General features: G+C 34.4%; 2 protein-coding genes across 2 annotated transcripts in view; both read right to left on the reverse strand.

Annotated features, from left to right (window-relative positions):
* The window catches only part of LOC135837971 (acyl-CoA Delta-9 desaturase-like), a 47,912-nt gene that overhangs the window by 20,639 nt on the left and 4,559 nt on the right, over window positions 1–22,714 (reverse strand). The gene's annotated exons all lie outside the window — the stretch shown is intronic.
* Window positions 13,947–17,253, reverse strand: LOC135834585 (enoyl-CoA delta isomerase 1, mitochondrial-like). Its single transcript, XM_065348501.1, has 6 exons — window positions 17,166–17,253; window positions 16,965–17,092; window positions 16,733–16,879; window positions 14,578–14,696; window positions 14,309–14,490; window positions 13,947–14,218 (listed from the first exon to the last, which is right to left on the reverse strand). The coding sequence occupies exons 1-6, from the start codon at window positions 17,191–17,193 to the stop codon at window positions 14,040–14,042; spliced, it is 783 nt and encodes a 260-aa protein (XP_065204573.1). The 5' UTR covers window positions 17,194–17,253; the 3' UTR covers window positions 13,947–14,039.

Consider the following 22,714-nt stretch of genomic DNA (forward strand, 5'->3'; position numbering starts at 1 on the left):
TCTGCAAAGTTTAGCCTGTTCTGACTGTCAGAATAGTTTATATTTTATTCCACTGAGCCAAAGCTACTGTGTCAATCACGCTCAAATTTTTACCATGGGTTAAGAATCCTTATGGGAACCTACATAATAAATTTGATCCATATTGGTTCATTAGAAGGAGAATAACCGCATCTCAAAGTTGAAATTGCAAAAAAAAAAAAAAAACATTCTGACTTGCCCCAGTACACCTTATGATAATGATGATTTGTAAATGGTGTAAATACAAAGGGCATTCAAATACTACTGTCAGTAGGCATTTTTTTGGTGTTAACACTGCCTAGGGTAAAAACTGATGGTTGCTGCATCCAAAGCAACCTTTATCATGTTTGTACTGGTTATACAAGCGGAATCATAGTTGTTTACGTAACGCGTGTATGATTTTCGCTTTCAAGTAAGTACCTTTTTTTTTTAATTTTGGTAAAATTGTTCTTCCAGTTCCACTCAAAGTTAGAAGGATTGGCTGAACCAATTTTAGTGAAATTTGGAATACAGCTTTGATTTGTTATCCATTACTGACTAAGGGTATAAAATTGTGAATTGTTTGAAAATTGACCCTGCACCCTCCTTTTTGGGCCCTAAACATTTTCAAAATTGACCCAAAATATCAAAAGGCATTTCTCCATAACAAACTTGATGTTCATGCAAAAGTTGAGCTTTGTAGCCCAAATACATCAAGCTTGAGCTGAGTCTAAAGATGCTGAAAAATGACAAATTTTGAAAAATTGAGGAATATAAGTATTTTATTTAAAGTACAACCAAACATAAGCTGGGGTCGATGTGCTCCATATATCAAAAGGCACTTCTACAATGTTCAAAGTAAGGTGCACCGGGGGAAGTCCGAATTCGGGGTAAGTTAGAAAAACTGCTATAGCTCTTAGAGGCTTATATCTGCCGAAGCGCTACCCAGTGGTAACTTGAGGGTACTACCCCTACTTCATCACAGCGTAAAAAATTTCGCGACCCAGTTTCATTTTACAGGCTTTTGATTGGTTCTTTTTTAGTTGCTGTTTTGAATTTGATTTCAAATTGTAACCAGTGTTTTTCAAACTGCTTTTTACCTCAGAAGAAGTGATCAGTAAAAGTGATATTATAAGTGAAAGTATTCCTAAGACAATAATGTAAAACCCCAAGTATTCAATTTTTTTTAATTTTCAATTATTCATTATTTATATCGCTTTTTCTGACTTACCCCCTAAATTAGTGCTATGGGGTAAGTCAGAAAAGTGAACATTGATAATTAGGATTCGACTTCATCGATGTGTAATATATAGAACGATATGTTTTCGAGGTCGTAGAATCCGAATCTGGAGTTATTTTTTTTGTAGGGGTGGGGGGTGAGGCGTGGGAAGGGGGCAATTCCAAATTTTTCCTACATTATTGTGTAATATGTCAATTGATATGTTTTCGAGGTCGTAGAATCCGAATCTGGAGTTATTTTTTTTGTAGGAGTGAGGGGTGAGGCATGGGGAGAGGAAAAATTTCGAATTTTTCCCACATTATTGTGTAATATATGTCGAATAATATGTTTGCGAGGTCGTAGAATCCGAATTTGGAGTTATTTTTTCTGTAGGAGTGGGGGGTGAGGCGTGGAGAAAGGGAAAATTTCGAATTTTCCCTACATTATTGTGTAATATGTCGAATAATATGTTTTCGAGGTCGTAGAATTCGAATCCAGAGTCATTTTTTGTGATGAAGGTGGAAGGTGAGTCGTAGGTTCGTATGGGTGGGGGATTTCAAATTTTGCTTATAGTATGTAGCCCAGTCAAATTACGATTTGACCCGGACATAATTGGGATCAACGGTTTTTTTTGCGAATATTGTCTAGGATGGTGTAGTGAACAACATACTAAAAGCCCCCGCCCCTACCCCTTGAGCTAATCCCCCACAGTGGATCAAAGCCCCCCAAAATCCGTTTTTTGTCAAAAAATTACTTTTGAGTAAAATGAGCACTGATTATTTAATCTCTCCTCAAATACCTATCAAATGAGCCATCAACTAACTCCCTAGCCCCAAGGGGGGCGCTACGACCCCTCAAAGTGATGTGATTTCAATTTCATGACTTTGGGACTTGAAACCGGTTCTAATCGATCAAATAAAGTCAAACTTGGGGAATGAGATTATTTTGGGACCTAAAGTCGACCCCTAGGGTGGGGGAGGGTCAAATTCGAAAATTACGGTAAGGTCATTTTTTTGGAGGGCCATAATATGGTTCCGAATGAATGAAAATGGTCCAAAATCATATCATTGGTCAGTACTCCCATTGTGATCAACATATCCGAATTTCAGCTTCCTAGGTCATCCCCACCCCATTTAAGGCGGAATTAAGTTGGAAACCCCCTCATTTTACCCCTATTTTCGGTTTTTTCCTCCTTAAAAGAAGTGGGGATGACCTAGGAAGCTGAAATTTGGATATGTTGATCACAATGGGAGTACTGACCAATGATATGATTTTGGACCATTTTCATTCATTCGGAACCATATTATGGCCCTCAAAAAAAATGACCTTACCGTAATTTTCGAATTTGACCCTCCCCCACCCTAGGGGTCGACTTTAGGTCCCAAAATAACCTCATTCCCCAAGTTTGACTTTATTTGATCGATTAGAACCGGTTTCAAATCCCAAAGTCATGAAATGTAAACTTATTGAAATCACATCACTTTGAGGGGTCGTAGCGCCCCCCTTGGGGATAGGGAATTAGTTGATGGCTCATTTGATAGGTATTTGAGGAGAGATTAAATAATCAGTGCTCATTTTACTCAAAAGTAATTTTTTGACAATAAACGGATTTTGGGGGGCTTTGATCCACTGTTGGGGGATTAGCTCAAGGGGTAGGGGGCGGGGGCTTTTAGTATGTTGTTCACTACACCATCCTAGACAATATTCGCAAAAAAAACTTTTGATCCCAATTATGTCTGGGTTCACCCATTTTTTCCAGCTATTTGACTGGGCTAATGGTGTAATACGTCGATTGATGTTTTTGAGGTTGTGGAGTTCGAATCTGGAGTTGGTTTTTTGGTAGAATGAGGAAAGTAAAAAATTCCAAATTTGGTTTTTATTTATCTCAATGTTTTCTTATACCACTGATGTTCAAAGTTGACAGTTTTTTATGTAAAATCAGAATTCAGAACATGTTTTGAAAAAAAAATGCTATACATTCAGGCAATATCATGTGTTCTTTTCTGCAGGATGATGTCGGATGTGTATTTTGGAGTGGTGTTACTATGTTTTGGGGATTTTTTGTTCTGTTTTTTCAGAAGATGATTATTTTTTCTCCTTACATGAGTTTTTCAATTTTTTACAAATACATTTTTGTACTCTACAATAAATTGTCAAATGAATTGTTTTTCTGAAGTTACCACAATGACAGCCAAAATGCCATGATAGGTAGGAGGGGGAGATTTCTACAAATCGCCATTTTCATACACATCCGTGTTTTTGAGCGGAAGGTATTTCAAATAATCATTAGTTTGCTCATTTCATTACTGTTCCAACTTCCACGGGGCACAGTAGGCCACAACCCCCCTCTCCCCAAATGGTGATACTTGAATAGCACTCAACCCTAAAAACTAGCTCAAGATTTAAATTCTGCGACCTTGAACACATATTAATCAACATGTTACACAATATTATAGGCAAAATTTGAAATTTCTCCTCTCCCCTTGACTCACCTTCCACCCCTACAAAAAAAATAACTCCAGATTCGGATTCTACGACCTCGAAAACATATTACTCGACATATCACATGATAATGTAGGAAAATTTTGGAAATTTTCCCTCTCCCCACGCCTCACCCCCCACTCCTACAAAAAAAATAACTGCAGATTCGGATTCTACGACCTCGAAAACATAATATTCGACATATTACATGATAATGTAGGAAAATTTTGAAATTTTCCCTCTCCCCACGCCTCACCCCCACACCTACAAAAAAAATAACTCCAGATTCGGATTCTACGACCTCGAAAACATATTATTCGACATATTGCGCATTGATCAGGGTCAAATCCTAATATCACCAATTAATTTTGTAGATTTTCTGACTTACCCCAAAGCGGGGTAAGTCAGAACAAGTTTCATTTTATTCGATTGTGCGAAAGCTACTGTGACAATCGCGCTGAAATTTTTATCATAGGTTAAGAACCCTTATGGGAACCTACATACCAAATTTCAGCCATATTGGTTCATTAGTACGAGAGTAACAGCTGATCAAAGTTGAAATTGTGAAAAAATGTTCTGACTTCCCCCAGTGCTCCTTATATTTGAATAAAATTTCAGCGTGATTTGTGCCCTATTCGAAGCTGTAGCTTTGCCTAAAGAAACAGTTAATTTACAATACTAATTTTCGCTATTTTTGATTCTTCAGAAAGCTACAGCTACGAATATGGCATGAATTACGATGAAATTTTGTTCAAATATACTTTGAACATCATAGAAGTGCCTTTTAATATTTTCAAAGTAATCGAAGCTTTGGTTTTATTCACAATAATTATCATTATTGTGCATAAACACTCAATATAAAAATGAAATGACTTAAATTTAAAGCACAACATGGGTTGCCATTACAACCTGTGCTGTATGCAGTTGAAATGCGCCATTTGCTATGCAGCCCAAGTGGCTGCTCTGTTTACTGCCGCTTGCCATGCAGAAGGCTCCGGTTCAAACCCCAGCCGAACCTAAATTTTTTTACCGAAGGTATTGTATTTGTCATGATGGTTGAGGATTTGGATGGGGGTGGATTTTCTTGACGAATTGAAGTGTGCTGATCACGATAAGACGTATGGCGCAAAACGAGAGAAGTTTATATATATATATATATATATTTGCTTGCGACCAGACATGTCAACTATGCTTGGCATATATGCAGAAAAGTGAACAAAATTTTAAAATTGGTATAATTTCTGTTCTAAATCACTTATTAAAATTTTATTTGCAGATTCAGTCTAATATTAAAAAAATCTATGTTTTGAAAAAAGTAATCAGATTTTTAGGCTAAATTTTGAAGAAAATTTTCGAAAATGGAGTCAAAGTAATTTGAATTTTGAGAAAGTTAAGACACCAAAAGAAAGCTTAAACAGCATAAAAATTTTTGATGTTTTTAAATTTTCCATAGGCCAATAAAATACTGAAAAATTTCAAGTCAAATTTGTTGTCATGTACACTCAGGATCGATGTATCTGCATACATCTCCACCAGCACATCACATTCTACTCACTACAAATTGACTGTAGACCCTGCGTTCGTCCTCGCGCCTTGATTTCTAAGCCATGCGCCCTCTGGTGGAAGTTTCTGAAAACTCATAGTTGACTTGTATAGTAAAATTAACCCATGACTTGTCAACTATAGTTGAGAAGTTGGTCAGTCCACTTGTATAGTAAAATTAACCCATTCAATAGTTGACATGTCTGGATACTAATACCTATATATATACATGTAAAAACCATACATTACGAGATCCGTTTTATATAAAATCGGGCATTGCGAGATCCTGAGATCCTTTTGCCGGATCTCGCAAGTTCTCTCATATGCCATGGTACTCGTGAGATCCGGGGGACCCTGTACACACATTTTCAGCCGGATCTCGTTTTACCTACTATTTATATACTTATATACAATTTTTGAAAATAGATAAACGACGCATCTTGCGAGATCCACCCCCAAATCACGTTCGGGCCGTTAGTGGATCTCGGTTTATGCGGATCGCGAAATTGATGGCGGCAATGCATAGAAAGGCACTGATTACACACTGGAACGTGCGTTCGAACGAAGTTGTAGGGTTATTATTTGAGTTTTTAGCATTTTTCGAAATTTTTTGGGGTGGATCTCGTAATGCCTGTGTATATGTCGGATCTCGCAATGTACTCTAAGACAGTATATATATATATTTGCTTGCGACCAGACATGTCAACTATGCTTGGCATATATGCAGAAAAGTGAACAAAATTTTAAAATTGGTATAATTTCTGTTCTAAATCACTTATTAAAATTTTATTTGCAGATTCAGTCTAATATTAAAAAAATCTATGTTTTGAAAAAAGTAATCAGATTTTTAGGCTAAATTTTGAAGAAAATTGTTGAAAATGGAGTCAAAATAATTTTAATTTTGAGAAAGTTAAGACACCAAAAGAAAGCTTAAACAGCATAAAAATTTTTGATGTTTTTAAATTTTCCATAGGCCAATAAAATACTGAAAAATTTCAAGTCAAATTTGTTGTCGTGTATACTCAGGATCGATGTATTTGCATACATATCCACCAGCACATCACATTCTACTCACTACAAATTGACTGTAGACCCTGCGTTCGTCCTCGCGCCTTGATTTCTAAGCCATGCGCCCTCTGGTGGAAGTTTCTGAAAACTCATAGTTGACTTGTATAGTAAAATTAACCCATGACTTGTCAACTATAGTTGAGAAGTTGGTCAGTCCACTTGTATAGTAAAAATAACCCATTCAATAGTTGACATGTCTGGATACTAATACCTATATATATATATATATATATATACTGTCTTATAGTACATTGCGAGATCCGACATATACACAGGCATTGCGAGATCCGACCCAAAAAATTTTGAAAAATGCTAAAAACTCAAATAATAACCCTACAACTGCGTTCGAACGTACGTTCCAGTGTGTAACCAGTGCCTTTCTATGCATTGCCACCATCAATTTCGCGATCCGCATAAACCGAGATCCACCAACGGCCTAAACCTGATTTGGGGGTGGATCTCGCAAGATGCGTCGTTTATCTATTTTCAAAAATTGTATATAAGTATATAAATAGTAGGTAAAACGAGATCCGGCTGAAAATGTGTGTACAGGGTCCCCCGGATCTCACGAGTACCATGGCATATGAGAGAACTTGCGAGATCCGGCAAAAGGATCTCAGGATCTCGCAATGCCCGATTTTATATAAAACGGATCTCGTAATGTATGGTTTTTACATGTATCAATTTATGTATAAATTTGTGTCACGCTGAACTCAAAAGCTCCGAACTTTAAGTTGAAACTGATGATGGCAAAATATTGCTTTGATGCTGAACTAGAGAAATTTTTAATTTGGTCAAAATCGGTTCAGCCGTTTACGAGATATGAACGTTTAAGTGTGTTTCAACGTTAAGGATAAGCAGAAATTTGTGTAAACCCTTATATCTCGCAAACGGCTCACCCCCAACAAACAGACGGGGTGGTTAGGGAGTATAGGTTGCGGATCGGTGCGCCGTAGGTCGGGAGTTCGAATCCCGCGCGAGTCAAGAGGAGAAAATTTTTTGTTGATTTTTTTGTTAATTTTTTTGTTAATTTTATCCGTCCAAAATTTTTTTGCCATAAAAAATCAAAATTTTTCAAAAATTTCTAGTGTAATTTTTGTTTTAACAAAAAACTAAGTTTTTGGTAAATAGCAAGTAAATTTTGATAATTTTTTTTTTGGTGAATTAATAGTAATTTTTAGTAAATAAAATGATTAGTTATTTTTGGTGAATTACTCGTAATTAAAGTTGGTCAAAAATTTTGGTAAATTGCTTGGGTAATTTTTGGTAAATTGGTAAAGTTTGGTAAATTGATAAAAATGTTTGGCAGTAAATTACTGGGGTATTTAAAATTCGGTAAAAAATTGGTAAATTAGTGAGGAAATGTCTGGTAAATTACTGAGGTGAATGTTGGTAAATTGCTGAGGTAATTTTTGGTAAAATGGAAAAAGTCGGTAAAATTGGTAAATTAGTGGGCAATGTCTGGTAAATTACTGATGTAAATGTTAGTAAATTGCTGGGGTAATTTTTGGTAAGTTCGTGAATTTTGGTAAATTGGTAAATTTTGGTAAATTGTTAAATCTTTGGTAAATCGGTAAATTTGGGTAAATCGGTAAATTTTGGTAAATTGGTAAATTTCGGTAAATTGGTAAATTTCGATGAATTAGTAAATTTTGGTAAATTGGTAAATTTCGGTAAATTGGTAAATTTCGGTAAATAGCTAAATTTCGGTAAATTGGTAAATTTTGGTAAATTGGTAAATTTCGGTAAATTGGTAAATTTTGATGAATTAGTAAATTTCGGTAAATTGGTAAATTTCGGTAAATAGCTAAATTTCGGTAAATTAGTAAATTTTGGTAAATTGGTAAATTTTGGTAAATTGGTAAATTTTGGTAAATCCGTAAATTTTGGTAAATTTGTTTATTTTCCTGTATAACAGAGCAAAGTCGGTTAATCTTGCCTACTGCGCAAGATGTTTTTTCATTTTTCAAGTTGATTTTTTCAAAGCGATTTTTATTTCCCATGTTTAATTTCTAAAAAGAAATTGTGAAGTCAAAAAAACAGAACTCATCACAAAAAAACGTTTTTCACATCTTGAAAATTAAAATATGTACTGTTACTCCCCTTCTAATGAACCAATATGGATCAAATTTATTATGTAGGTTCCCATAAAGGTTCTTAACCTATTTGAGCGCGATTGACACAGTAGCTTTCGCTCAGTGGAATAAAATATAAACTGTTCTTACTCACCCCACATTGGGGGATGTCAGAACAGGCTAAACTTTGCAGAGACGTAGCTCACAAACAGAGCGTCCTAGAAAAATTGCGATCCTCTTTGAGATAACTCCCATCAGATTCTCACTAGGATGCACGGTTTGTTCGCTATATGCGAAAAACTAAGAGATAGAAAGTCTGTAAGTATTTGAAAACAAATTATTCAAAACAACTTCAAAATACAATTGAACCAAAGACATCTAAAATAAAACTGGATCGCGAAAATTTTTACACCCTGATGAAGTAGGGGTAGTACCCTCAAGTCACCTAGTAGCACTTCGCCAGATATAAACCTCTAGGAGCTAGAGCAAGTTTTTTAACTTACCCCGAATTCTGACTTCCCCCAATGCACCTTACATCTTTCATCTGAAAAAAACATTCTTTGCTCTGGTTTTCATTTTCAAAATTTATATTTTCAAAAACTTTACATCTAAAATCTGAAATTTTAAACCCAACAAAATAATCACATTTCTGAAAATTACATCGTTTTTCACCTCTTGAAGTTTTGAATGTTTTTGCACTCACTTCACTCGACCATTTTTCATCTCTTTCCTAACTAGGTATGAAATTCCATTTTGAGACTTCCAAAAACTCAAAACTCAAAATAACAATATTTTAATTTTTAATAAGCTGCATTGTGAGTATTATACAGGTACCTATAATTATATCAATTGGTAAACTTGTTCATACTCCTATCTCATTTCATTTGAGAATTCTTATTCATCATTTTACTTGACAAAATAATTGGTATTTTTTTCTTTTACTGATCGTCAAAGTTTTGGCCACCCCCCACCCCCTCACTCTTTGAAAACCCACTAGTTTTATTCCAGTCAGTTCAATGAAAAATGTCTGGTAATCTTTCAACTCTTTGGATGCTCCTGTCTCCAATGCTATTTTCATTCATTGGATTAAACATTTCATCACAATATAGGAAAAAAAGTACTGATATCCTCCAAAAAAAAACTCTTCAAAAAAGAATAAAATGCCATAATAGGCAGGAGGCGGAGATTTCTACAAACCTCAATCACATCCGTGTTTTTGAGCGGAAGGTATTTCAAATAATCATTAGTTAGCTCATTTCATTACTGTTCCAACTTCCACGGGGCACAGTAGGCCACAGCCCCCCTCTCCCCAAACGGTGATACCTGAATAGCACTCAACCCTAAAAACTAGCTCAAGATTTGAATTCTGCGACCTTGAACACATCAATCAACATGTTACACACTATTACAGGCAAAATTCGACATTTCCCTTCTCCCCACGCCTCACCCCCCCCCACTACAACAAAAATAATAATTCCAGATTCGAATTCTACGACCTCAAAAACATACCAATCGACATACTGCACGATAGTATGAGCAAAATTTGACATTTCCCCTCTCCCCAACCCCCTCAAACCCCCCCCCCCACTTCTACAAAAAAAATAATTCCAGATTGGAATTCTACAACCTCAAAAACATACCAATCGACATATTGCACATCGATGAGGGTCTAATCTTAACTATCACCGTTTTATTGGGGGGGGGGGATCTGTGCTAGTCGGGCCTAGACGGACACAAATGAGGAGCTTGGAATCAAAACTCACTTTTGACACCAAAAATCGATATGCGTTTTTTTGCAGATTCGGATACTTCTTCAATTTCTCTATCACCCAACAGAATCCATTTTTCCGAATTCGGCACCAGTTCTTCCACAATTTTGTGTTAAAAAGTGCCCTTGGAGTCAAAACTCTCTTTTGCCACTGGCAAAAGTGAGTGTTGACTCCAAGCTATGAAAAAAACTGTATTTTCAAGGTCGCATGGCAGTCTACAAAGCCAAAATAATTCAATTGCAACTTTGAACGCATTTTCTGATAGTGAAAATAGCGAAAATGGTAGTTTTGAATTTGGAAGTTATGCAACTGAGGAGATAATAAATTGGATGTATTGAGCGCTCAAAACTTTTAAAGCTCTCTGGAGGCGGAACAAAATACTCTACAGAAAAATGGGGTCGAGAAAAGTTGTAGAGAATTAAATTTCCAATCGACATAATGTCGTTAGTTTTTTTCTAGGATGCTTAGTTTTCGATATATTTGCAAAAGAAAGTATAATTTTTGGAAAAATTCAGCGCTCAAAACTTTTAAAGCTGTCTGGAGACGGAACGAAGCATTTTACGGAAAAATTAAGTCGAGGAAAATTGTAGAGAATTAAATTTCTAATCGACGTAACGTCGTTAGTTTTCTTCTAGGAGGCTTATTTTTCGATATATTTGCAAAAGAACGTAAAATTACCCCACCTTGGAATCAAAACTCACTTTTGCCAAACTTGATAGCCACACCGCAACTATATGGCAACTTGAAAAAAAAAATTTCTCGTGGAATCCTATTTAGTAGTCTTACTCAAGAGCTAGACGCACTTTGTGACGTTTTTTTCATCAACGCACTAGGCGAAATCAGTTATTGTCAATTTTCTCGAAACTTTGTCCGATGGCAAAAGTGAGTTTTGATTCCAAGCTCCTCAAATGATGATCGCTGTTTAGAGTACATTGTGATGTACATTAACTTTATGCAATCAGTTTCTCGGTAGAGGCCGGTGATCAAAACTTAAGCCTTGAATTGTAAAAAAATTACGAATTCAATATTTCAACTGAAATGGCCAACTTTGAAACCTTATTATAGGCTACATTTTATTGTATCTGTTTCTGTACCATATATGTACGTTCCTTATTTTTAGAATATCCCTAATATTTATTCGGCTGGACTGGATTTGATGGAATTTTATCAAACTGATAAGGAAAGATTGGAGACGTTTGTGATCACATTTACACAATACCTGGCTGAAAATTTACACTTCATCTTTTCCTACGGTCGCCGTCATAAATGTGAGCATGATTCACGAATCCGTCAAGTTTTTTTTCCATGTCTTAACCCTTTGAGGCCCGAGAAGAATTTGATAGATAAAAATTGAAAAATTTTATTGGAAAGGATTATCAAAATTTTTATGGTATAATCAGGGTAGAAAAAATGCCCATTTTGAGCATTTCTTCAAAATTCCAAAAAGAAATTTTGATTAAACCTCAATTTTTTCAAAAAATCTTCTCACCAAAGTTGTAGGTTGGTCTCTTTCTCCTATAATGAAATATCAGATTGTTCTCTGGTCTCATCAAAGGGTCGACTTGATGAAATACTCATGTAATTTTTAATTATTGAAAAAATAGGGTCATGCTGCAACTGGTGGTTGCTTACTTGCAATGAGTTGCGAATACAGGGTAATGACAGGTCCCAGTACCGGTGCCAGGATTTTTCCTTGGGGGGGGGGGGATAATTGGGTCAAAACCAAACAATTTTACCATCTCATTTTTTGGGTGAGGAGGAGGAGGGGGGGGTACAATTAAGCTTCTCGGAGAGTATAAATCAAATAAATACAGTGGCATAGTCAGAATTTCCTCTAGGAGGAGGCAAAACCAGATTTTTAGGCATGAAAAATCGAAATTAGGAGTCATTTTCTGAAAACCTATCGTGGGTCATTCCACGTCAATCGGACCAAGAAGTGGTAGGTGGGTTCGCCGATTTTTTTGAAATTTTTCCTGTGGAAAGACCTTCCGAAGGGATGACCAATGGCGCAAATCGCACCCCTCTAGCCCATTTTTAACGGCAGCCAGGGGGTGTCAAAGTTTTCAGTGAACCCAAAATACCATCCATTTCAGCAGTAGATTACTCGATAACCGCGATACACATCAAAATGGAACTTTTTCCAATAGTTAGTGGTTTTGAAAGGCTTTTTGGTGATATCATAAAAATCAGTGTTGCCACTTTTTTTCGTACAAAAAATTCGCTCAAAAGGTTTCAAAATGTAGTTTTTATATCGCTCCGACTCTCAAAAATTCTGAAAAAAATATATTATGGACAACTTCTCATGCTAAACAACATAAATTAAAAAATTGGGATGGTAACTTGGCGCAAAGTCGATTTAATAAAATTTAAAGTTCGCGAAAAAATGCGATTTTTTGATTTAAAACATGAAAACAAGTTTTGATAGGTAAAGTTGACCCATTTTACCCCAATTTTTACGTATCTGTTGAAAAAGTTGAAAAACCCCTTTCACTCGATGAAATGAACTCTTCACAAAAAAATCAAATTTTGAAAAAATTCAATTTTCAATTTCAAGCAACAAAAAAAGTGTACGGAGAATCGAACAAATCGATAATCCTGACTAAACAGAATATTAAATTTCGTCGTACAATTCGACTAACAAAACATTACACATAAAATAAAGCAATATTTATTTTATACGGTCGTTGACCCAAAGATCAACGAACCTAACGAAAACAAAAACTTGAGCAGAAGCTCGAACAACTTTCCAATACGAAGACGAAAATAATATTAACGCGAACAATTTCGAAAACTAACGAGAATAACGAATACAAGAACTATATTTAACAGCCAACAATTTCTGTGAATTTTAAACTCTTAAAATAGCCAATAATTTGTTTTACGCGATTTTACGAAAACCAAAATTAAGAGGATAAAATCCTCACGATACGTAACCAACGATATTTACGCGTAAACAGAATTTTATACTCTCGAAAACGAAATACAATTTTTTATTTTAATTAAATAAAAAGTTATCGAATAATATCGTTACCGTTAACGTTACGAGACCAATTTTGCCAACAAAAAGCTTGAATTTATTCAGTTGTGTTCTTTTGCTTTCTGACGTATTTCATGAAAAACCATGAACAGATAGTAGGTAGACGACTCAAAATTCTGAGTCTGAATACTATTCATTAGTGCCTTAGTTCCATAGTTTCTTCCTTCTCGACTGGTACAGGATGCCCAGAAATATCGTGAACCCCTAACAAAGTTTTCTGCTAAATGTTTCGGTTGGTCACAGTGAATGATAATAATGATAGCGCATGATTGGTTGTTGGACTGAGGTGATAACATTCCACCAATCATATGCATCTATTTGGCATTGCCAACCTACAGGGTGCCCAGAAATATCGAGTACTCCTAAAAAAGGTTTTTCATTAAAAATATAGATTGGCAACGTGAAATAGATGCATATGATTGATGGAATGTTATCTCTCCAGTCCAACAACCAATCATGTGCTATCATTATTATCATTCACTATGAACAACCACAGTATTTAGTAGAAAACTTTTTTAGGGGTACTCGATATTTCTGGGCACCCAGTATATTTTTAATAAAACAATTTCTGAGGGGTTTACGATATTTCTGGGCACCCTGTACACTTATATTTCATTACCTGAGGTCTCTACTTAAAACAATAATAATAAGTCTGCACTCTGCACCAATATGTTATCTATATATTTTTTAAAAAACAAAATTGAAAATAAGTAATTTAGATACATAATTATCAGTTTTCACTAACATCCCATGCCAATATAAAAAATCAATGTAGGTATAGATCATATTATATAAATCAACAAAATGATATTAGGCTGAATTTACATAATTAATGAACACGTTCGATTTTATCACAATCGTGATTCTTTTTTCTTCTTCTGCATGGACTCCAAATAAACTCTGAACTTTTCTTGATTCTGTCGCTGCAAAAAGCTTCGTAAAATAAATTTCAGATCCTCCTTTCTACCCTTTTGAAATTTCTCGACGACATCTCTTCTACAATCTCGTTTCATTTTTGCTCGAACGTCAGCTACGTAAAATGAGACCCAATCAGAATAAGAATAAGTACTACTTCAGAGAATTCATTAAAATAAGAGTAGGTAAACGAAGTATAGCTTACGATTGAGTGATATGGCATTTTGCAAATAGGAATTGGCTTCGTTAAGTGCATCGGGCACATTTTGAACAACTTTATCGACTAATCCAATTGACAGAGCTTTTTCAGCAGGAAACATTTCAGCTGAGAAAACGGCACTTTCAGTCTTCCTATCACCTATTAAAGTCTTCATAATGTCTATACACCTATGTACATTTATAAAAACAGATCTTTGATAAGTGGATCGAATTTGGTAGGTGGGTAACTATTTCTACAATATTTTTTACGCTTACCAAAATGGAGCACTTATACTAATTTTGGCCTCGTTCAAACCAATGGTGTAATTTGGACCTACCATTACTCTGTATTCGCAACTCATTGCAAGTAAGCAACCGCCAGCTACGGCATGACCCTGTTTTTTTCAATAATAATTAAAAATTACAGTCATAAGTGTTTCTTCAAGTTAACCCTTTTGAGACCCGAGAAGAATCTGATGGATATATTGGAATGAGTAGGTACCTACAATTTTGGTGAATAGATTTTAAACTGAGGTTCACTCAAAATTTCATTTTGGAATTTGAAGAAATAATGCTCAAAATGGACATTTTCTCTACCCTGATTTTCAAAATAAATTTTCGATGAAAGGATACGAAAATTTTTCGAAAAGCTCGTACGTACCAACTTGAAAACCACAAAATTGAACATTTGGAATAGCAGGTATGGTATACAGTATGACACGAAAGTAGTACTCGGTGGCTTTTATTTCCAAGTGGAAAAAGCTAGCGAGATGAATGGAGCGTGTCGTTCAGTAGGGAAAAATAAGGGCTTTCAAAAGCGACCTTGAAAGTTTCCTTGCCCATGCACAAGGTGTCCACAAATTTAAAAACCGGTTTGGTCAAAAAATTCAAACTAGTTTTTATTGGCGCAATGTATTCTACACATCTAAGTAAGGCGAAAAAAAAAACAGATATGAATTTTTTGAAACTGGTTCATTAATTGGCAACCAGTTATCAAAAATTACCTAAAAATTGGAGATTGAGAAAAAAGCTTACAACAAAAGTTGTAGGGCGTGAAAAATTACACAATTCTGTTTAATCACATTTTGAAACCGGTTCACTGGTTCGCATTTAGCAACCAGTTTTTGACAATCAACTAAAAATTGGAGATAGAGAAAAACACTTGAAATGAAAGTTGTAGAGCGTGAAGAAATTGAACCCGTTTCGCTGATCAGATTTTGAAACTGGTTCATTATTTGGCAACCAGTTATCAAAAATTACCTAAAAAATGGAGATTGAGAAAAAAGCTTAAAACAAAAGTTGTAGGGCGTGAAAAATTACACAACTCTGTCAAATCACATTTTGAAACCGGTTTATTGATCTGCATTTAGCAACCAGTTTTTGACAATCACCTAAAAATTGAAGATAGAGAAAAAAAATGAAACATAAGTTGTAGAGTGTGAAAAATTGAAATATTTCACTTATCAGAGTTTGAAACCAGTTCGTTAATTCGCACTAAGCCATCAAAAGTTACCTGGTTGCAAATTAATTAGCCATTTTCCAAATCGCATCTGCAAAAAGGGTTCAATTTTTCATAATCTACCAACTTTTGTTTCAAGTTTTTTTCTCACTCTACATATATCTAATTTTTAGGTGATTGTCAAAAACTGGTTGCAAAATGCAAACCACGAACCGGTTTCAAAATGTGATTGGACAGAATTGTATAATTTTTCACGCTCTGCAAATTTTGTTTCAAGCTTTTTTCTCTATCTACAATTTTTAGGTATTTTTTGTCAATTGGTTGTAAATTAATGAACCAGTCTCAAAAAATTCAGATCACGTTTTTGTCGTCTTAGATGTGTAGAATACATTGCGCCAATAAAAACCAGTTTGAATTTTTTTGACTAAACCGGTTTTTCAATTTGTGGACATTCTGTGCCAAGGCAAGGAGATTTTCAAGGTCGCTTTTGAAAGCCCTTATTTTTCCCCTCGCTAGGTCTTTCTACTTGGAAATAAAAGCCACCGAGCACTACTTTTGTGTCATACTGTATGTTCCGTCAAAAATTTTCGAATTCAAAAACCGAAATTTTGAGAAAAAACAAAAAAAGATTTTCTGCACAAGTTGTGACGATTACAAAATATTGTGGAAGTGATATAATTTTCAAATCGAAAAATTTGTTGATAAAAGTGGGGGTTTTTATTTGGAAGAAAAATTATTTTGGAAATTGAGTTTCAAGGTCGTTCCAATAATGTCCATTATAAAAAATATCATTTTTTTGTAAAACTTTTCAAGGTCATCGAAAATTCAACCTCTTTATTATTTTTTTAATACCATAGAAATTTTGATAATCCCTTCCTGTATGTAATGAAATTTTTCAATTTTTATCTGTGTGATTCTTCTCTCTGGTATCAAGGGTTAAAACATGGAAAAAGATTCGTGAATCATGCTCACATTTATGACGGCGACCGTGGGAAAAGATGAAGTGTAAATTTTCAGCCAGGTATTGTGTAAAGTGATCAAAAACGTTTCCAATCTTTCCTTATCAGTTTGATAAAATTCCATCAAATCCAGTCCAGCCGAATAAATATCAGGGATATTCTAAATATGAGGAACGTACTTATTTATGGTAAGGTACAGAAAAGATACATACAATAAAATGTATTAAATTTCAACATATAAGTACCGAAGTTATTATCAATCCTTTCGTCGATTTACCAGCTTCTAGCTCATCGAAAAGATTTCCCAATTCGGCTAAAAATGGCGTACAGAAACTATTTACAGGCAGTTTCTGCAGCAAAAGAGTGCTTATTCCTGAAATTTTGAAAAAGGAAAACACTCTCGTATTATATGTAGTTGTAGAATGAACATAACTTCGTTGACTTACTAGTTTTTTCATCAGTTTTCAGATCCATAAATTTCTTATCAGTTGAATAAAACTTACAATTTTTCAAAAACAGAAAATTTCTCAAACGAAACATCATCAACTATAGAGAATTCTGAACGAACAGACCTAATTGATGTATCAAAACATGAAGGAAGATGAGAGGGAGACGTACGACATCTACCTATACACTGAAAGGGGTTACACTAAAACCTCCAAAACCAGTTTTGCGTGAAAAAAAGGGACGACACCATCCCTCTTGCCGGAACTAGGCCAGTGACATCATTTGGAAGAAGATCTCGCTTGGTAAAATTACAACAAAATAATATTTTATGGTTTTTAGATTTTTTTGGTAAAACAGAAAAGTGGAGTACTGTACTTGTTGCGATAGTGGAAGTTGGGTCGGGGAGTGACTTTTCTTTACGTTTTGTGGGTCTGGGATCACGATACGACTATTCCCGAAATTTCAGGTTTCCTTATATCTTATCTCTACTTAATAAATTGAAACAGTGTTTTCTTTGTCACGCCATCACTGCAAAACGGCTGGACGGAAAATTTTGAAAAAATACTCAAAATGTTCAGCGTGATGCGCAGATGGTTGTACTGAAATTTTTTTCGCGATTAGAGGCCTTAAAAAGCTGTAATTAAGCTTCAAGGTTTTGATGACGTCACGAATATCTTTGAGCTTTCATTTCGCTGCCGAATATTTCCGATTTGCTAAGCATGTTACAAAATCATCAAATAGTAAACTGAGCATAAAATTTATACCACGGTTGAACATTTCTCCTTCTGAAATACCTAATCCAATCTAATTTAACTTTTTCAAACAAAATTTATGCCAAATCTTGCTCACATTTTGTTATGGCTGGAAAAACGTAGGTACCTATTCCAGCAGATGAAAACTTTTTTAAATTCTCAAAGAAGCATTGTCTGGGAAGGGGGGGGGGGTCAACCGAAAATCTGCAGATTAACATGACAAAAAAATACCAATCTTGCCGAATAAAAAGCTGAGTTTTTGAATGTGAAATCATTTTGTAAAAAAATTAAATAATCAAACAAATTGAGCCAGGCAGCGAGGGCAAATGCTTTTGAAAATTTTCATCTTAATAATTGAAAGAACGATGTTTTTTTTTATGGGAAGAAGATGTTTTTGGCTTCAAAATTTCAAAATTTGACTGATTTTTTAAAGAAATTTTAGTTTTAGAAACAAAATCAAAAAAGAACCAAATGAAGTGAAGGCAAAAGTTCTCAAAATTTAGTATTTCGAGAAGTAAAAAAAAAAAACAATTGAAAGAACGATGTTTTTTTAATGGGAAGAATTCGATGTTTTTGGTTTCAAAAATAATTTCAAAATTGACTGATTTTTTGTAGAAATTTTAGTTATAGAAACAAAAGCAAAAATACCTAAATGAAGTGAGGGCAAAAGTTCTCAAAATTTTGTATTTCGAGATGTAAAAAAAAACATTTTTTCCATGTGAGGAGTTTATTATTCAATTTAAACGTTTTTAAAAATTTGAATAAATAATAGATTTTCAGAAAGTTTGATTTTGAAAAAAAAACGGGCTGGACCCAAACATATGCTTCAAGTTCCAGTCAGCAAATAAATTCCTTTATTAAGACTAAAAATTCATAAAATTTATCGACTTCGTCGAGTTTTGCGAAACGTTTCCAAGATATACCAACTTCTTTTTTTTTGGAAGGGGGGAGGGGATAGGTGCACCACTAAGTATACATGGCAGAAAGGATGCAAGATGGAATTTAAAAATTTTAAGCATTTTACAAAATCATCAAAGCTTCAACTTTTAACAGTCTTAGAGAATGAGATCGATCGAAGGTGGATCTATTCCTGGAGAAACTCAAAAAGTATGGGTGAACTCATTGGCCAATCATATGTATCTCTTCAACTTCAATTTTTTTCACTTAGTCAATTAGTTTGAAAACGAAAAATATATCCAAAATGGTTAGATTTTTTTTTGATTGTCAACTCAAAATGTTTACACCTAGCATAAAATCAGTTCAAATACAAGAAATTTGATAAATATATCCAGAATAGTTCAATTTTTTGAATGTCCAGTGTAAAATCAGTTTAAATCCAGGGAATTTTGAATCAAAAATTACCAGTTGCTTTGATGTAGGTAAAATGGTAATCTTGCCCTCATATTATGTATAGGTGCACCACTATACTTACATGGCAGAAAGGATGCAAGATGGAATTTAAACATTTTAATTTTGATAATTGAAAGAACAATAATCAAACAAATTGAGCCAGGAATAGCGAGGGCAAAATCTTTTGAAAATTTTAATTTTGATAATTGAGATTGAGAGAACGATGTTTTTTATGGGAAGAATTAGATTTTTTGGCTTAGATATAAACTTGAAAATTTGAGTGATTTTTTTGTAACAGTTTTAAAAAGCATAAGCAAACCGACCCAATCAAGTTTAGGGCAAAAGCTCTCAAAATTTTGGATTTCGAGAAGTGAAAAAACATTTTTTTTCTGGTGAATAAATCCCTTTACAATGTAGCCAAAAAATTACAAAATGTCAAAAATTATCATTTTTTTATAATTTCTCAGTTATTATATGGTATTTTGCGAGATTTATTCCCTGCCCGAAGGGCGGGTCATTTTGCTTGTAAGGTTTATATATATATAGGCATCGCGGCAGGCTTATGACTATGAGCCAATTTTTTAAAATTTCAAAATTTTTAAAATCATTTTCAATTTCTGTTCTAATTAACTAATTGAAATTGAGGAGCTCATTGCAAAAGTAGCCCTTGTCACATGAACTTTTAGACCCTTTTCACTCGATTGGACCTATTGCCAACTGCGGAGATCATGTTGTAACGATGAAATGACCGTCAAGTTGGTCTACCCTGAGTAGCCTTTTGAGAGGAATTGCTTTATAGAGTTTACATTCATGATACTGGGTACGCTCAAGGGAGAGCTTTGGAGATTGCATAGGTTCATGTGACAAGGGCTACTTTTGCAATGAGCTCCTCAATTCTAATTGCACAGTCATTGAAATATATAATTTATCTGCATCAAGAAACAGAATAAAAAATTTTTGGAGAAAATTTTTTCAAAAAAATTTTAAAATTTTTTGAACCATATTGAATTTTGTGAAAATTGCTTGGTTGTCAAAAAGTCTGAACCACATCAAAATTTTTGGTATCAACAGTATTCCAATAGAGCAATAAAATGCAGAAAAATCATTAGTCAAATTTATCATCGTGCATACCCAATTTCAACAGGGCTTTGGGTATGCCGACCAGTACTTCCTATTCTATAGGCCTCATGTTAGTACTACATCTAGCGAACATCTCTGAGAAACATTTCGTGCGTGCAGCTAACTTTGACAAAACTAGTTTGAAACAGGTGGCTGACTTGTTATGTAAGATTAAGCTTTACAAAGTGAGCCAGGCTGGTAAACCTACTGGTTCACTTCTTATGCAAGATTAACCCATACATGGGTTCATAAGTGTGCTGTCGTGAACATATATATGTTACCGTTAATGTGTTTACACCAGGTAATGTATGAAATAACTAGTTATTTCATACATTACCTGAGAAAGTGTAAAATTGAATTTTTTTCTACACTTTACCTAGTTATTTCATACATACACGAGGTGTGTATGGTTAAAGTGTGAAATCGATGAATGAACTGCGATAAAATAAGAAATGAAGTTTAATTCAAAGGTAGAACAGGGTGTCCCGCCACAGAATAACCTCCAAGCCCCCAGGGACAGAAAAAAAACGTTTTTTTCATTTTGTAGGTAGGTACTTTACTTTCAGCATTACACCGTTGAGCGACCCTGATAGGTAGAGTGTTGAGGTTTGCGGGGCTCGATAGCAAATTCAACGTAGAATTTTTTGATATGGCTAAGAACTGCACCAGATGAACAGGAAGAGTTGTACAAAGAGAAATAATTGGAAAAACGTGTTCAAAAATTGGCATTTTTTTGCTTTTGTAAAACTTGGAAAAAGTTTTCCTCATGAAATATCCTTTCTATCAGTTGCCTTGAATTGAAAAGTGTGACATTTTTGGTACAACAAACCCGCGCCTCTCTATCTCAATTTATAAAAAAGTTTCACCTCTTTCAATGCTGAACAAAAACTTGGAAAAATTCAAAAATTTCATTTTTTTTACTCTCATTTAAAGATCTGGTGCAGTTTGTATTAGCCACATCAAAAAATTCTCCATGAAATTTGCTATTGGTTCCAGCAAACTTCAATTTTTAACAGCTCATTTCATGATTTAACTGATCACACCTCGCTATTTCATAGAATAACTAGATTCTTCATACATTACCTAGATGAACTATGAACAATTTACTTGCATTAAGTACTTTTTCGTTAATGTATGAAATAACTAGTTATTTCATACATTACCTGGAGTAAACACATTAACGGTAACATATATACATATATGATATACCTATGTATGATAAAGGTGTTTTGGTGCAGTTTGGATTTTTCATCATAGTTAGTCATAGTGGTGCCCGATGCATAAACTTGGTACTTGTGGTGCCTGCCTCAAAATTTTTTTTTCACCTTAGAGTGCATTTCACTTGATTCTGCATCGTTTTACATAAAAAGACCTTGTGGTGCTGGGCACCTCAAGCCCAAAACCGGGCACCACAATGACTACGTATACTTAAAACGGGCACCACAATGAATAAGTTTAAATCTATATATATTTGCTTGCGACCAGACATGTCAACTATGCTTGGCATATATGCAGAAAAGTGAACAAAATTTTAAAATTGGTATAATTTCTGTTCTAAATCACTTATTAAAATTTTATTTGCAGATTCAGTCTAATATTTAAAAAATCTATGTTTTGAAAAAAGTAATCAGATTTTTAGGCTAAATTTTGAAGAAAATTTTTGAAAATGGAGTCAAAGTAATTTGAATTTTGAGAAAGTTAAGACACCAAAAGAAAGCTTAAACAGCATAAAAAATTTTGATGTTTTTAAATTTTCCATAGGCCGATAAAATACTGAAAAATTTCAAGTCAAATTTGTTGACGTGTACACTCAGGATCGATGTATTTGCATACATCTCCACCAGCACATCACATTCTACTCACTACAAATTGACTGTAGACCCTGCGTTCGTCCTCGCGCCTTGATTTCTAAGCCATGCGCCCTCTGGTGGAAGTTTCTGAAAACTCATAGTTGACTTGTATAGTAAAATTAACCCATGACTTGTCAACTATAGTTGAGAAGTTGGTCAGTCCACTTGTATAGTAAAATTAACCTACTCAATAGTTGACATGTCTGGATACTAATATCTATATATATATATATAAGTTTTTTTTTGGAATTTTCGATTTAATTTGAAAGCTGTAAACTTTTGGATCGTGGTGATAATTTTGGTTTCTAGGGACGGTAAAGGTCTAGTTACATGCAAAGTTTCATCAAAATTGGTTCAGCTGTTTTCTAGATATTGAATTTTGAAAAATTTTGAAAAAAAAGTTTAAAGTTCAATAACCTCGAAAACTTTGAACTTTTGGAACATGATGGTTATGTCGAAAAATCGGGCTCGTAACCC

This window comes from Planococcus citri, chromosome 2 (assembly GCF_950023065.1).
Source record: "Planococcus citri chromosome 2, ihPlaCitr1.1, whole genome shotgun sequence".
Taxonomy (NCBI): domain Eukaryota; kingdom Metazoa; phylum Arthropoda; class Insecta; order Hemiptera; family Pseudococcidae; genus Planococcus; species Planococcus citri.